This window comes from Haliotis rubra, unplaced genomic scaffold, assembly GCF_003918875.1.
Source record: "Haliotis rubra isolate DU_JTF1 unplaced genomic scaffold, ASM391887v1 Scf749, whole genome shotgun sequence".
In the NCBI taxonomy this organism is placed as follows: domain Eukaryota; kingdom Metazoa; phylum Mollusca; class Gastropoda; order Lepetellida; family Haliotidae; genus Haliotis; species Haliotis rubra.
The window spans coordinates 320,383-337,054 of record NW_025767467.1 but is presented as its reverse complement, the minus strand read 5'-3'; the positions used below and the strand labels follow the sequence as shown (position 1 = coordinate 337,054).

The 16,672-nt window shown below is 43.5% G+C and overlaps 1 protein-coding gene across 5 annotated transcripts in view; it reads left to right on the top strand.

Annotated features, from left to right (window-relative positions):
• Positions 1–9,774, top strand: part of LOC124260033 (repulsive guidance molecule A-like) — a 37,595-nt gene extending 27,821 nt beyond the window's left edge. For 3 of the 5 annotated variants that reach the window (XM_046694278.1, XM_046694277.1, XM_046694276.1), the window contains exons 2-4: positions 503–672; positions 877–1,361; positions 6,705–9,774. In XM_046694278.1, the coding sequence (XP_046550234.1) occupies positions 503–672; positions 877–1,361; positions 6,705–7,412 (1,363 nt within the window). In that variant the 3' untranslated portion in view covers positions 7,413–9,774. Of the gene's footprint in view, positions 1–301; positions 673–876; positions 1,362–6,704 lie in introns of those variants that run through there. The other 2 variants (XM_046694279.1, XM_046694275.1) reach the window with 2 other exon arrangements.
• The last annotated feature ends 6,898 nt before the right edge of the window (positions 9,775–16,672 follow it).

The window sequence follows — 16,672 nt, the reverse complement described above, 5'->3', positions numbered from 1 at the left end:
CCGCTGCCATAAGAAGAGCGATAGTAATCATATCATTTCATTACAAACCCCTAGCGTTTATTTTTAGCACAAGTGTCAAGAGGGCTCGTTCGACGTGTTGGAGAGTGTGAAACATTCACGATCCAACCAATCAGCGATCAGCTTGCTGTGTTTGTTTGTAGCCCGTTTTTGACAGCTTGGTTGGTGATACAGGATATATCGCCCAGTGGGCGGGCCCTTAGTAGGCGGAGCTAACACCTCGCCCGACAGTTGACATATCTAGGCTCCGCCTTTTGACCCACATTCTCGTTCTAGGCTGTCGGCTTATTCTTTCATGCACAAGTAGGCCCGGTCATTACAGGGTGTACCGTTGTGGCTAGAGGATAGTACCTACAACTTTGTTAGATTGAAGCGAATTTACTTGGCAGAGATGTAAGGATTTGTTAGTGTGAGCCGCTTGTACTCTGCTAGAAGTGTCACAATGATTAATGGCTGATGGAACGGTGTGTTTTCCTGTTAACAGAGCGTCAGAGCGGTTCCCAGCGCGAGGACACACAGCACGGGCAGCGGCCGGGATCCTACTTAGGCGGCCTGTATGGACGGGCATGGCATCGCGGTGCTGTCATAGCCCGCCTCGACACCCGCTAACCACCCTCGTCTTTTTCATAAGTCTGGCCATGCTGTCGAGATCAGGTGAGTCAAATTTCATCCCTCCCCTCTTCGAATTTGTGCCGAAACTGTCTCCATGTTGTTGCCTTACCTCGCGATTCGGGCAGGTAGGCTCCATCAGTGATCGCTAAAGAAGTAGGTTACCCCTTGCACGACATCGCGGCCGTCGGACGCTCCGATATAAACTTATATGACATTGTTTAATTGTGGTGTGTTTTTGTATTGCAGAAGGGTTTCCTAGCAGCTCAGGGTGCCATGTGGACAGGTGTTGGATGAGCTACCAAAGAGCCACAGATATACTTGGTCCACCAGAACCGTTGAAGAACGATGACCGGTGCAGTGCCCTTAGGACATACATGAATTGTATCAAGTCAACGGCACGAGGGTGTCAGGGCGATATTCGATTTTATAGTGTCCGTAATGGAGTGAAAAATCAAATGAAATCGTATAATTGTACGGAGTTTGGGCCGACAGTGGACCCCGATAAACATACTCCTGTCCGGCCAACTATACCGGAGGTGTGTACTTACCAAGGAAAGAAGGTGTACAGACAGTGTGGCCTATTCGGGGACCCCCACATCAGGACGTTCTATGACGAGTACCAAACTTGCAAAGTGAAGGGAGCATGGCCCCTTGTCAATAACAAATACTTAACAGTCCAAGTTACGAACGATCCCGTGACGGGACACAATGGAGCTACCGCGACCAGCAAGGTTGGTATTTAAACTAATGTATTATGTTTACACACACACTCAAACCCTGACACTGAAATATATTCCCCTAATGTTCCCCTCATCTTGCCCCCTCCGCCAGTTTAGCTTGACCCAGAAGGCCTGTGTTGGTTGTGGCAAGCAGCACCTCCCAGACCCCTCTGTAAACAATACATTCTCTTTTGTTCACGGTAAAATACCACACATGCTCTTTCTAAAGCAGCTTAGCTGTGACTTGATGAAGATATATAATGACAGAACATTACTTTAGGACATGTTAGGTATCGGCAGTGACAGAGGGATGCGCTAAGAAACACGTGAACATGCAACAAAGTAGCGAGAGAGTCGCGAGGAGCTATGGTCTCGCAATCAATATGTCCGCCATGTTGGCTGGAGCATTCGGGTCAATAACACTCGCTGCTTCATTCTTAGTAGACGGGAGCGAAAAGAGGGACCAGGGGCACCAGGGGAACACGTTAGCTTGCTAGAGTAAATAGGTTTTTGGGAGATGGTGGTGTACCTTCTGTCCGGCCCTCTGTACTTGTCTCCAAGCGAGCTCAAAACAAACACGAGAAAGGGAAGGCTATTGGCCCCCTAACCCAAGTTTGCCTGACCCCCTCGCGCCATATTTAAGTCAATTTTATCGCAACGTAAATTCCCATGAATTTTATTAGTTTCAATATGGTTGATAATCTATAATACTCACATTTTCAAATTCATATTTATTTTAGTATTATTGATAATTAAATTAGGAAATAATTTCTTAAATTTGTAAAAGACAATGTACACCTTACTTAGACACTCTTGTGAGTACAATATATTATGAAGATTCATGTATTCAGAATAAATTCAAATACATGCTATTTAAATATTTCAAGCCACATTGAGTTATTTCGGGTTATTATGAGGTATTAGTCATCTCAAACAAGTACGTGTTTACACGATTAAGGCTTTAATTACGTGCGATGACCATCTACTAATTGCCTAATTGCTGTTTGTGTAGTAAGCGCGAGGAGCCTTAATCAGCAAGAGTACTAAGTACCACAGCACTGTCTATTATGCATTGCCATTCCAGTTTGCACCTATGTAATTCCGAGTGAAAATAAGGGTTGTTATTGGCCTTAATTAGGCCCAACTCGCCTAGCCCCCGACCAGTCAATTCAATCTAATAACGTCCTAATAGAAGGTGACAAAACTGGCTTAAGATTGTTTGACTTGGAGATCCATATAATTAGAGGACTGCCCAAGGCTTGATTGGATACTGAATAGGAATTTCATGTTTTTGCATATTTTTAGAGCGATAAATAACCCACGATTGTTTGTATTTTACTGAACCTGGAATAATGGGACTGCACTAGAATTTAGTTTTTACATGTGTAGTGTTCATCATAACGATTACTGTGATAACATTAAGGCATATGAACTGCTGTTGAATATTATATGATAAGGACTATTGGTATTGGAGTCGGAATTTTAAGAATTTTTTTTTTTGACGATGTGAAACATCGCCAGGTCGAGTGTTTGGAAAAGCACACGACTACCACGTTGGTGATTCATGTCTGTCCTGCACATGCCAACCCTAATGTTTTTAAAACTCTTTCCACACAGTGCCTGACAATGACAGATAGGCTAGCCTCTGTGGTGACGCTACTATTTCCGTGAGATTAACTTTTATTGGAAATGTAACCATTTTTAAGCGACTATCAGTCTTGTAGATTCAAGCATGAGTGATGTATATTGGTCGGTGTTTGAGTCTAGTTAAATGTTTTTCCATCAAGTCATTTTAGTTTTTTGGTATATCCAATGTTGATAAGCGAAAAAAAGTGAAGTTAGGATACCCAAATCATTCAGTTGGGATAACACCACACCACCCAACCACCACACTCCAAACACCACACACCACAAAACACACACACAATAAAAACCAACAAAACAACAAACACACACCTTTTAGAAGGTATACCCCCATAAACCCACACCTTAAACAAATCACACATACTAAACAAATCAAAACCCAACAAAATAGACACACATACTCGCGGGTGCGCACGCAAACACGCGTGCGCGCTCGCACACACACACACACACACGTGCGTTCCTGCGTTGAAGTACAAGTACTCCCTTGGAGTTTTATGGTTGTAGTGTATGCATGTACCTGGAAGAGTAATTGATGGCAGTCACATAATGGCCCGACAGGTGTGTTTGAGCGTGAGCCGCTAAGGACACGATCCCCACTGGAGTTACCCCTACTGCTGATGTGTGTGTGTGGGGGGGGGCAGGACTCCCACTGACTAGATCTACTTGTTGGTTAGCTTGTGTGTAGGTCTTCCTATTAGTACATTCAGATCAGTTTACATATATTCCACACCACCCTTGTAGCAGCTTCCACACATGTTATAGATGCCTAAACTGAGTTCCCTATCGACACATAGCCTGGGGCTGGTCATACTGCCCACAGTTGCCACAGAATATTGTGATTCTGGTTAGAAAAGTGTTTCTGCGGATCACTCAGTTTAGGAGGTTGCCTTTGTTACTGACCACGTGACCTACATAACGCGGTTTCCTAAATACTGCTAAGGAATTCCCATCCGATTCATCCGATCTGTACAGCCATCGCAACTTGTCAGGGGGAATGGTTTGGAGGAAGCAGGGCAGGGCCAGGCTTAAATACAATAGCGGGAATAATCTACCCACAGATCCAACTCATCTCGGCCCATCTCCGAACCATCTACTGTACACAGACATATGTGCCCCAGTCTAGTCATCCTACCGGTTTACTAGACATCCGTCTTTCTATCAATCCAGTCTATCAACCGTCCACTAATTATCATCTACCCATCCTTCTACCCACCTACCAGTTTACTAGACATCCGTCTTTCTATCAATCCAGTCTATCAACCGTCCACTAATTATCATCTACCCATCCTTCTAGCCACCTACCAGTTTACTAGGCATCCGTCTTTCTATCAATCCAGTCTATCAACCGTCCACTAACCATCATCTTCCCATCCTTCTACCCACCTACCCGTTTACTAGACATCCGTCTTTCTATCAATCCAGTCTATCAACCGTCCACTAATTATCATCTACCCATCCTTCTACCCACCTACCAGTTTACTAGACATCCGTCTTTCTATCAATCCAGTCTATCAACCGTCCACTAATTATCATCTACCCATCCTTCTAGCCACCTACCAGTTTACTAGGCATCCGTCTTTCTATCAATCCAGTCTATCAACCTTCCACTAATTATCATCTACCCATCCTTCTACCCACCTATCTGTTTACTTATCAGTTCTCTCACACCTACCCTTTCTTCTACCTTACCCTGCTTTGAAACACCGTTCAACCATCTGTATGTGGAGTTGTTCAGCTAATCCGTACCATAACATTAAAACACCCCAAACATACTAAATGTGGGAGAAACGAGCGGCTGTGACGACTTGGACAAAGACGTGTGGAAGCCTGGTGGAATGCTGGGATATTTGCATTCCGAATGAAAGGTGCGAGGAGTCATGTTGAGGATTTATGTAGGTATCCCAGATGACACCTGTCACACCGTCACTGCGTAACACACTGCAAGGAATCGTCCACGCTTTACTCACAAGTCGCGGAACGGTGTTGTTTTTGTGGTGTTATTCATATTAACAGCTGTAGCAAGTGGAAATTGCTGTTTGATGTCCTACCACGTTTCGAAAGCTCTGGGGTTTATCCTATTAATTGGGTTTCAGAAATGTAGACTGTTTTGCCAACCTTTCAGGTTAATGTTCTTTCGGTATGAGACATTGTATAAGTTAGCAAATTGGGTTATGGTACAAAGAGAGTTGTGTAATGGCGTTCACATAAAGCGAACGAATATTTATATTGTGTTCAAAAGTGTCTACTTCAATGAAAGCAATACATGGTTCCGCCTAAATAAGACAATGCTTAACTCGGCGAATTCCAAGATGGCGCAAAAACAAACAAGAGATTTTGATGTGTGAGCGGGTACAAGAGTTATACACAATCCTGGCATGTACACGAAAACCGGTGCTGTGAGATCGGCCCCAGCGCTATGTAGGTAATTACATCGGCTTTAGCCGTGGACCGAGAGCAGGCACACATCTCCAGTGAGCAGCGCAGCGAGGGCACTATTCATCAACATCACGCTTTCTGCTACGTTTCAATGAACGTTGGAATTCGTAGTCATTGCTTGACACCGTCGGCCAGTCGCAGTGACGTACACGGTGTTTACAGTTAAAGTAACACCGGCTCCAATTCCTACGCGCCCCTGTCTTCTACTCTCCTTCCGAAATGTCATGGACTATTTTCAGAGAAACTTACATTTGTAAGAAGTTTATGAAGACGTTGAAGGCTTTCTTTGTATGTACTCTAACGTGAAGTATGTCAAATTGGTCGATAGTGCTGCGTCGCGATGTTTCCTGAGAACAACATGCGTAAATGTAAACAAATTGGGATTAAATGGAGACGGACTGAGCAAGATGTAATTTCATCGAGTGAATTCTGCCAATCTAAAGTTCCCTTTATAGGAAAGCGATGTCATTTTTTCATTGAATGGAATATGGGACCAATGCCCAAATGACCCCATTGTTAATGGTATGGCCATATTGCCTTGCTATATGTCCACCACGCCCGAGACTACAGCCCTACTAATTCAGTGAGTGTGAGGCCTGACTAAATGGACCAATATTTGCCTTCCATGGGACCCTGCCATGTTCACTGGTTAACCGTCCTTACGTGTGCGGCGTAAAACAAATCTGCTGTATATGGTTGCTTTGAGTGATAACGCCGCGTCTTTAGTGTAGTGGAAAGAGTGTTTGCTTGTTAACGCAGGCAGCCAGTGGTTCGCACCCCGGTCGCAGCAGTTCGTTAAAATATGCAGCTTGTTTTCCTGTCCGATGCTCATTGTTAGGTGTGTGTGTGTGTGTGTGTGTGTGTGTGAAACCAAGAACTGGTGTGCTCGGAGTCGTGTAATAATACTGAGTGGGTTACCCGTATATGTCTCAGAGGGCAAGCCTGCATTGTATAATACACACAAAAACACGCACGCGCGTACAGAGGGAGAGAGAGAGGCCTATGTTTTTTTATGTCTGTGTGGAAGTGATGGCATTGGTGTGTAACAATCAGGTACACAAACCTAGGTTGTATCATGTGGTCAGGTAACTAAATGCATATACTTACTTCGGAATACTTGCATGTCCATTACACGGACGTCCAACAGATACATGCTGTCGATGTCGCCTGACAAAGGACGTGTCGATTATTGTTTTCGGTTGCGTTACACATGTTTATGACTTGAATTGACGTGTCGTGCATGTAATGAACTTGTTTCTCTGTCTGTTTCAGCTAACTGTGATAATCAAAAAGAAGCCCGAATGTACATCAGATAATTTCCTTATGTACCAAGCTCAGACGGACTCCCTCCCAGGGTCGTTCTACGACGGCAAGACTCACTACGGCCAGCACAAGAGCGTGGAACTGGTGGAGGTGGATCCGTTCAAGCACGTGGAGATTCACATTCATTACATCGAAACTACACTAGTACTGCGACAGATTGGACGCTATTTCACATTCGCCATTCGAATGCCCGAGGAAATTGCAAATAATAGTGTTTCGTTTGATAATCTACAACTTTGTGTTAGCGGGTGCCCCGAGAGGGAGAGAATAAACTACCAGGAGTTCCTGGCACTACGGAAGGATAGGATTGACTCTCTGTCTGAAAGTGAAAAATCCTTCATGTCGAGAGAGCAGGCTGAAGGTATATGTCGAGATTCCAATGTTGTGGATTTTTACTTCGACTCGTGTGTGTTTGACCTCATGACTACGGGGGACAAGAACTTCACTATGGCGGCTGTGAGCGCCCTGCAGGACGTGGTCAAACTAGACCCATCAGCGGTCAGGTTCTCGGCCAACAGGACCTCTTTAGACAGATACGATGACCAGTATGGTAATAGTGGTGTTTCAAGGACTAGGACCCCCAGTGACTATTCATTGCTTGTGACAGTGACCGTATTCCTGTGTATGTTATTTTGTCATGAGCATGTTCCAGTATGAGCGAATGAGCGAGTGTAGACGACTTTCAAGACTAAACCATTACATTTCTGGGCTATTGTGTTCCTGTCTGCGGCAGGGTGGCTCCCAGGGCTGACGTCTCTACTCCTACCAACACCCGGCACTTGAGGGTCACATCGCTCCCTTGTTGATTCCAATGGTGCGGTGTGGGTATCGTGATCCAGTCTGACCATCACACAATGGACAAGGATATGTCGTCGAGGGAGTTGATAGCAGTATAAACTTCAGTCTCGTATTCTCATTGTAACCTTCTGTGCTCATATATGTCCAGTAGCTGTCCGCCACAATGGGGAGTGACCAATGTTTCCCCGCATTACTTGACAGGGTTTAAGGCCAAGTGTAGCCTGTTATGTTGAGTCTCGTTACAGTAGTCTTATCGTAAGGGTATCTTTATTGTTCACCTTCATCAAACCGGATATTCTATTCTGATGTAATCCAACTGAAAGCCCACAACCAAATCTAATATGTAAGAATTGTGAACATGCTTAGCTTGATACCATTGCCAGGAGTGTGGCGGGTTTCCAATCGTTCAGCGAGGTTAGTGATAGTTTTGACATACCACGTGGAAAATTGTCTAAACCAAAATGGAATATTGAATTAAATCTCCCTGGTATCCCCCCAGGATTCGACCCCCTCCACTTCTCTCTTGACAGAGCATCCAGGCACTCAGTCAACACGCAATGCACTCCCGATGCGTCTATTTTTGGCAAGACACAAAATCAATCTGAATGTGATTATGTGGTGCCGTGATCGGTATTTTTGCAGTTGGAATTATTCATAAATATTTTGACCATCTCTTTTCAAAGAGTTGCCATTTTCGCTGACGGCATGCTTCAAAGCAAAATCTCTTCCTTGATATGGGGATTGTGCGAGGATGAAGGTGACAATCGTTATTTCCGTAACGCTGACGTAATCGTCATATCTGGTATTGGGGGGATTGTATTTTAAATTCATTGTGGATGAGGCGTTGTGAACACGCGGATGGAGGAAAATGTAATGCTGCGTTTTAATGTTAAATATGCCTCATTCCATCCCAGTGTCTCTGAAACAAACTTGTCAAATCCAGGCATACCCTGTCGGTATGTTCACGAATGGACACTTCTTAAAGGAGCCCTCCATTGGTTTTGTTGTCTCTGACGCGTTAGTTAAGCCAGTTCCGTGTGGTATCATGTTGGTCCTAAATGTTGAATTTAAATCTGATGGTGCACTTCCTGATGGTGGAAGCAGTCTTGTCATATCTGAGCTCAGTTGGTGGTTGTTCATACATCATTGTACCCGTTACGCCAGTGGTGTATGTATATAATATATTATGTATGAATAAGTAAGATGCGTTGTGACCTCAAACTTGAATCCTTAAAGGATCGACACCAAGTACCCCACATCAAGAACCCCACATCATACCTCAGTTAACACAATCAGTGGGTGAGGGAGGGGCGGGAGGGAGGGATATTGTGGCCAGTTTTTACGTGACGTTATAGACTCGTATGCACGTTTTGTTATGGTGCTTAATATGAATAGGCCACCTTATGAAGTAATATTCATTTGACCTACTTACCTATACTTGTAAGGAAATACCTGTTACTGTAACTGTAGCACTGTTAATCATACCACAAATTGATAGAGGGATCTCTATTTCTAGGGTGGCACAGATTAAGTTCTGAAAGATTGAAGTACACTGTGTACTATGAAGGAAAGGTGTAGGGATGTGTTATTTGAAAAGGTATCAGTAAACTTAAACAAATGTAAACATTTGAATTTGAAAATTGATTTTGAAATTATTACCTTTATATGCATTTTGTCAAATATTTACATTTGTGCATCATATAAATGGTCTTATACCATGACTTGTCCACCACTACAATACCGCTGACATCCCTTAAATGATATACAATCGCTGTGTGATAAACATGTATATCGTATGGATAAGGTTTTGAGTTGAATGACGGCAACAGACACATCAGTCTGTGATACAACACAGCAGTAGACGTATTGACCGATTAACCGGCCGCTACAAGCAATATATAATGTTATGAATGGTTGAAGTATAAGCAGCTTATTTATTTGTTATTTTGTTTGTCTACAGGTTCACGTAAGAATTGGTCATGGAGTATTGGTACACATTGTGATAAGGTAGACAAACCGTGCAAAACTCGTCTGTCGGCAAGTCCCATAATATGTAACAGTAGGGCATTAACCGTGGGGATCCTCTACTGCTCTTCTGAGTCGGGGTGGGAAAGGGAGGGGAGGGTTTTGTAAATTATGTCGGAGTTCTAATGGTCCGAACTCTTGCCTCGCTATACACAAGAGGTGGGACTACAATTTGAAGTAAACACTATGAATGTTGTGAACTTGTTTTTCATCTTTTTCCACCGAAATGCGATACGGTTGCCTGTTCCATGGTTGAGCGCATTTCTCCATTGAGGACAGACGACGAAGCAAGCACAGACCTCTTTACATCATCTACACATTGTCTGAGCCACGTTCCGGGCGGTGTAAAACATGGGCATTAAGGAACATCCTCAACATCAAATGCCGTTTAAAGGTTTCGTATTAAACACATCTGAATGACACTGAATACCAGACTACACACCTACTTCCCCTTGTCTGCGTGATGGAGTTTGTGGAGAGTCTTCTTTTAACATCCCAACTCTGAGAGTGTTATGTTCATACACTATTATCTGCATTATATGTCATGGCAACTAATGATTGTACATATGTTACAAGCCACCGATTGTACAGGTGTTACCAGCTACCGACTGTACAGGTGTTAACATCAACCGATTGTACAGGTGTTAACAGGTACCGATTGTATAGGTGTTAACATCAACCGATTGTACAGGTGTTACCAGCTATCGAATGTACAGGTGTTACCAGCTACCGAATGTACAGGTGTTAACAGCTACCGATTGTATAGGTGTTAACATCAACCGATTGTACAGGTGTTACCAGCTATCGAATGTACAGGTGTTAACAGCTACCGATTGTATAGGTGTTAACATCAACCGATTGTATAGGTGTTAACATCAATGTACGATTAACAGCTACCGATAGGTGTTAACATCAACCGATTGTATAGGTGTTACCAGCTACCGACTGTACAGGTGTTACCAGCTACCGAATGTACAGGTGTTAACATCAACCGATTGTATAGGTGTTAACATCAACCGATTGTATAGGTGTTACCAGCTATCGAATGTACAGGTGCTAACATCAACCGATTGTATAGGTGTTAACATCAACCGATTGTATAGGTGTTAACATCAACCGATTGTATAGGTGTTACCAGCTACCGACTGTACAGGTGTTAACATCAACCGATTGTATAGGTGTTACCAGCTACCGACTGTACAGGTGTTAACATCAACCGATTGTACAGGTGTTAACATCAACCGATTGTACAGGTGTTAACATCAACCGATTGTATAGTTGTTATCATCAACCGATTGTACAGGTGTTAACAGCTACGTACTGTACGGTGGTTAACAACTTTCATCAAGAAAGGCTGTTTCATCAGTATCGGCATCATATGGAGATGGGGATTCCTCTCATATGTAACGAAGGGTTCAGTCTGAAGCCATTCATGGTACAGAACCGCTTATATATCCAGTATTGATTTAGAAATGGGATATGTTTCATATATAGTGAATATCCACCATTTATGTTGTCTGCCATCCTCACTTTCTGAATCTTTTCCTGTAGATACTCTGTGCGTGTGTGTATGTCTGGGTGCGTGTCTGTCTGTGTGTGTGTGTGTGTGTGTGTGAGAGAGATCCCTGCGCCTGTTTCATCAAACATAATACCCGGTGTCCTGTGCATAGGGTGTCTGCCCAACAAGCGTTAGGTCCGGGGTTCGATCCCATGACCGCATCATAACAAGAGACAATCATTGTTACCAGGCTGGTGCTCGCCTTTTACGGGATAAAACAAGAACTAGTCGATTTGGAAGCAGTTTATTGTATAAGCAGTGAGTAAGTTTGGTTTTACGCCGCTTTTAGCAATATTCCATCAATATCCCGTCGGGGGACACCAGAAATGGGCTTCACACATTGTGCCCATGTTGGGAATCGAACCTGGGTCTTCGGCGTGAAGAGCGAACGCCTTAACCACTAGGCTACCCCACCGTCTATAAGCAGACAGAGGGACACAGACAGTCCAATAATCTTGAACGGGACGTTGAGCTACGTTTCACCTCCCTCACGTGTTCCCGTATGAGAGGTCTGATTTCTTTGTCTTAGACAACAGACTGTTGGATCCCACTGTTTCAGATATCCCAATATACTCCAGTCGCAGGAAACACTGTTTTTGTGTTACCCGTTCTAACGTATATACATACTACATATTCAATAACCGCCTTCACGTACACACAGTTGAACGCTTTCATAAAAACACAGACTTGGATCTGATTAAACGAACGCGGAACAATTAGAAACGAAACACCATGTTTCGAAGGGAAACAGGGAGGTGCTTTCCTCTCAAAAACCGTATACACGCTGATGGATCTTGCGGATGAAAATAATGTGTGTAATATATACCTTGTTATTCTGTTCCGAAAGCAAGTCCTAATGGTAACTCTATCGTGTGGCAGAGGGGGAGCAATTACCATATAAACTGCGGTAAATCTGATCACTGATCTATATGGAGTGGTGCCAAGCACATTTAATGGCCAGGAGAGATCGATATGCTTGTGTTGAAGCCGTGGTTTAAGACGGCATGTGTGCCGTGTTTCTGACAGGGGGATATTTCCCTATAAACTACCTCCTGCTAATCCACTTCCAGGAATCGCGACTTTTACTCCAACCAAATGGATATTAGCCTGAGTTATCTAAGCAATTACAGTTACTTGAACATATTTTTTATATGTTGTTTGGCAGTCCAACGCTATGTGTTCAACAGAGTTAGTGAGTTTAGTTCGAACAATCTGCAGCAATATTCCACGCTGGGCCGGTGGTTGGAATTCCACCCATCTCTAGACTGTGACAAGCGAACATCTTGCACCATCAGACTGACCCATCTCCACCCTGAACGATGCACTTTGTGCCGCAGAGCAAAATTATTTCATATTCCAGCCACGCTTGCAATGCTGTCATCTCTTGATGACAAGTACAAATATGGCCTCGATTGTTTTCGAATTCAGACTGGCTTGACTATGTTCGTAAATACGAAACGGCAACGCCCAAGAATATCCAGTCACGATGAATGTGGCAATACAGTAGTGAAAACTATAGGAATCGGTCGCTGACAATTAGTTTGACACCAGGTGTTCGCGTGTTCTGCTCAACTCTAAAAATGCCTGAAAATGAACGTTTGTTGCCATTTCATAAAGTACAGTTCATCGTGAATGTTTTCTGAAGTCAAACACCAACTGCCCCGCGGCGACGTGCCATTGAAGTATTACAGGTGTCACAAGTCACGGTGAGATGTACTTCAGGTGATAACTGAATTATTTGTCCTAAGACCTGAATACACGTAGAGGAGGGTTGGAGCGGCATGTCCGCAGCGGCACCCCGCAAGTCCGGACGTCCCTCAATCTGGGCGCATGTGTCAGGACGCCCTTAAAATTGTCTATACAGTGACAGTCATCCAGAAATGGGTTCCGTACCTTTCCCTGGGAAAAACTAAGTTAGCACCAACAACAAATACGTATAAACTGACTTGTGCAAGATAGTAATTCCGAAGTTGAAGTCGTATTATACCACTCAGAAAATGTGAAAGAACATCCCAACCTTTCATGTCACAACGGATAATCTGCTATGTTAATGCAGGACATACTGACTATAGTAGTATAATAGACTCGGGCGTGTTAAACTACCTTTGAGAAGTATGTATGATGTGAAACAGAAATGAACTCAGCTGACATGCTTGAATTCTCAAATCAGAGATTGGGACATAAAACCCCACATTACTTCCACGCAGGTATTTCGCCAACACTACTCCACTTTCACCATAACGCCTGTGTAATATCATGTTGTTACCCCTCACAGATTCACCCTTCCCCAATTTGCCAGTACATCTGCTGGCTGTATATCCTGTTAGTGTGATAAAGGGAGAGAGAGAGGGAGAGTGGCCCCGAGTTTTATATTACTCAGCTTATTTCTGTTAACGATCTTGCAAAAATTTCCTGATTTCGCCTCCATCCCGGCTGTGCAATGTAAATCACGCCAGCAGGTGCGAGATGCAATGATTCCTGAAAATGAAAGTCTCAGCTAAACCGCCTTTCGCTCCGGCGAGAATACGCTACCATTAAGACGTTGAATTCTGCATCAAATGTGGCTGTTTGGAAAATGGCGAGAAGACAATCTTTAGTGGTGGCAGGCACTCGACACTCAACTTACATTACACAGCGCTAGGAACCTTTCTTTTACTGTTTCATGTGATGTGTTTATTGACTGCCATCAACGCATCAGCGATGGCTTGACTCTCAATCACTTAAGAATTCTTAAATTGCTCGATGGCTTAAAGTACTGGCGCAGCCACAAACTTGACAAACTCGAGCATTCATCAGCATCAACTTGGCGTAAAACTGCCTCGAATATGTTTTTATGAATACACATTTCGTTATCAGTCTAGCATTAAACTCCGATCCGAAAGCCAGCCTTAAAGTTGTACACCAAAGTTTTAGTAGGTTATCTTTGAGACCTGGGGTATTTGAATTCGGAAAGTGATGCAGTCTATCGGATTGATCAACAAGGGCTCCCTGTGTTGACACCAACCGTGTGATACCCATTGTAATGTACAAGCTGCTTATCCTCAGTTTCAATCTTAAAAATGATTTTAAAATGAATTATAATTTGACATGACCAGAGTCATATATAGAAACAGACAGAACAGTATCTCGACATAAGCAGATTCATAATACGACAACAAAGGAAGCTTTATTCTACAGTGTCATAATTATTTCGACCATACATTCACAATTTCCAACACTAGAAACGCTGTCCCAATTTGGACATCAATATAACATGTCCATGGTCGGCAACAAACACCACAGCAGCAAGGCCCTCTTTCAATAACTGTCCCAGTAGGATCCTTAAAACAATTATCTTGATTGTTTTAATAGTTCTTTTAAAGCATGTTCCTTCAAGGAACCCCGGTCATAGAGTCTCTCAATTTCCTGTCTGTCTTAACTCCTCTAGGAAATGTTTAAACCTTCAACTTTAACACGCGCTTTCTTTCTGTTTTATAACAATTGTAAACTACATACGGAAAGCATTTCGAGTTTGTTTCAAGATAATATTTGTGCCACTAACAAACTCACAAAAATAAGCCCACAATTAACCTCTCGCGCAAGAAGGTCCCAATTTCAAGGCAGATCTGCAATTTCTCGCACCAGTGAAAGGACAAACGAACCTCCAGTCCCGAATTAGCGCGACACGACCGCATACAACCACAGCGGGCGGATGCATACAACCTACATGGTGAACGTAGGCCTCATATATATCATACACTTACTCACGTCTTATAGAGATTAGGGGACTTATTAGCCTATAGCTTTGTAGTTGTTATGAAGACACTGTGACGGGCTGCATAACACGCGGCTGTGTGAGGGCCTACCGCGAAGCGGATTGCGGGACCCGGGGTGTGAACGTGCAGTCTCATTGCTGACTTACAGATGACGATACATAATGTCATAACAATGATAAGTGCAAACTCCACACAAACACATGTTCAAAATACCGCCAGTCCATATTATTGTCCACAGATAATTCTCAACATTCAACTGATGATCCTACAGAACGCTACACCCTGTACAGTGCATGGTGTCTGTTTGGATATTAACGGTATATGTATACACAAACTCGACTCAGTATAAGTCACGGGCAAGAGAGGATGAGAGATATTGTACACACGACACAAATGTCGATTTGAAGACAACCTATCATCTCTCTGTTGGACTACTGTTACTAGCTGTGAACCACGGCAATGGTAAGCTCTCATTGCTGGTACTGGCTAGACCTTCCCGTGAACCACGGCAATGGTAAGCTCTCATTGCTGGTACTGGCTCATTGCTGGTACTGGCTAGACCTTCCTGTATCTAGCCCCGCACCAGATATCTCCCTGGTTGGGCAATACACAGTGTTATTCCACGTCTACTATTAATCCCGTGCTGTACATCGATAGTTTGTGTTCATTACACAATTACGAGTTGATCGTATCTGATATGAAGACCGGGATTCCTGGGATTGTTTCTGTAATTGTACCTCCATCTAACGGTAACCACCGCGTGACGTATGACTATATACTCCAGCAGATTGTCTGCTATGTATAATACAGGTGCAATATCATAACAAAAAACCCACATACGTCACAGTTCTCTCTCATACGTGTGTTCCACTGACAAAAACTGGGGTTTCGTAAAAGAAACTGTTTTACAGTGATTTATGCGTAAACATATTTGCCTTACTGCAACGCAGCAAACATCGCATCAAAACCTATCTCAAAAGATCGAACATGGAATTCATGGGACTATATTTGCGTTTAGAGATATATGTAAAAGCTGATGCATGGAATCTACTATGTAGCCTATCCAACAGTCATTGAAGCGTATTACTTTCACTTCCGCCCACCCCAACCGTTATACCATAGCTTTACATGAAGCAAGTCTGCATTTTCCACGGGCTCAGGATCTTCCCGGCTCACTGGGTCTCCTGTTCAATATGATGGTAGTAAATTGTTTAAATATCATGTTTTTCGTTAGTTTACCGAGCATGATTGATACTGCCTGCATATGAATGTCTGAAGCTCAGCTGAGACCATGAACGCCCTATTTTAAGATCCACCCTTGCCGGACTTGAACGACGGAGACTGGCCGTTCGTCACTAATGTCCTATTGTCGGAATGTCACTGTCTATGTCACTGGACATTCCTCCTTCATCAAAATGTCAAAGGTCAAGGTTGTATAAAGGTCACACGTAATTACGCCTAAAGTCTTTGACTCGGCTATCATAACGTTGGGGAGAGGTGTAGGCGGTACCCCCAACAGATGACGTCTGACCTTTGTCAAACACGCTGGTGGACACAATATGTACTTAATAGTGCTAAAATCAATGCTGATTGCGTGGTCGTAACATATAGAACCCGGCAGGAGTATCCAGTATGCACATGCCTGGTTGAAGTCAACTCAGGAGAGTGTAGCAAGTAGTTGGGGTCGGTTTGGGGGTGTGGCAAGTAGTTGGGGGTGGGGGTGGGCACGCTGGTGGTTAGATATGGTGCATTGGAAGCAGGGGTAGAAGTGGGAGGGATTT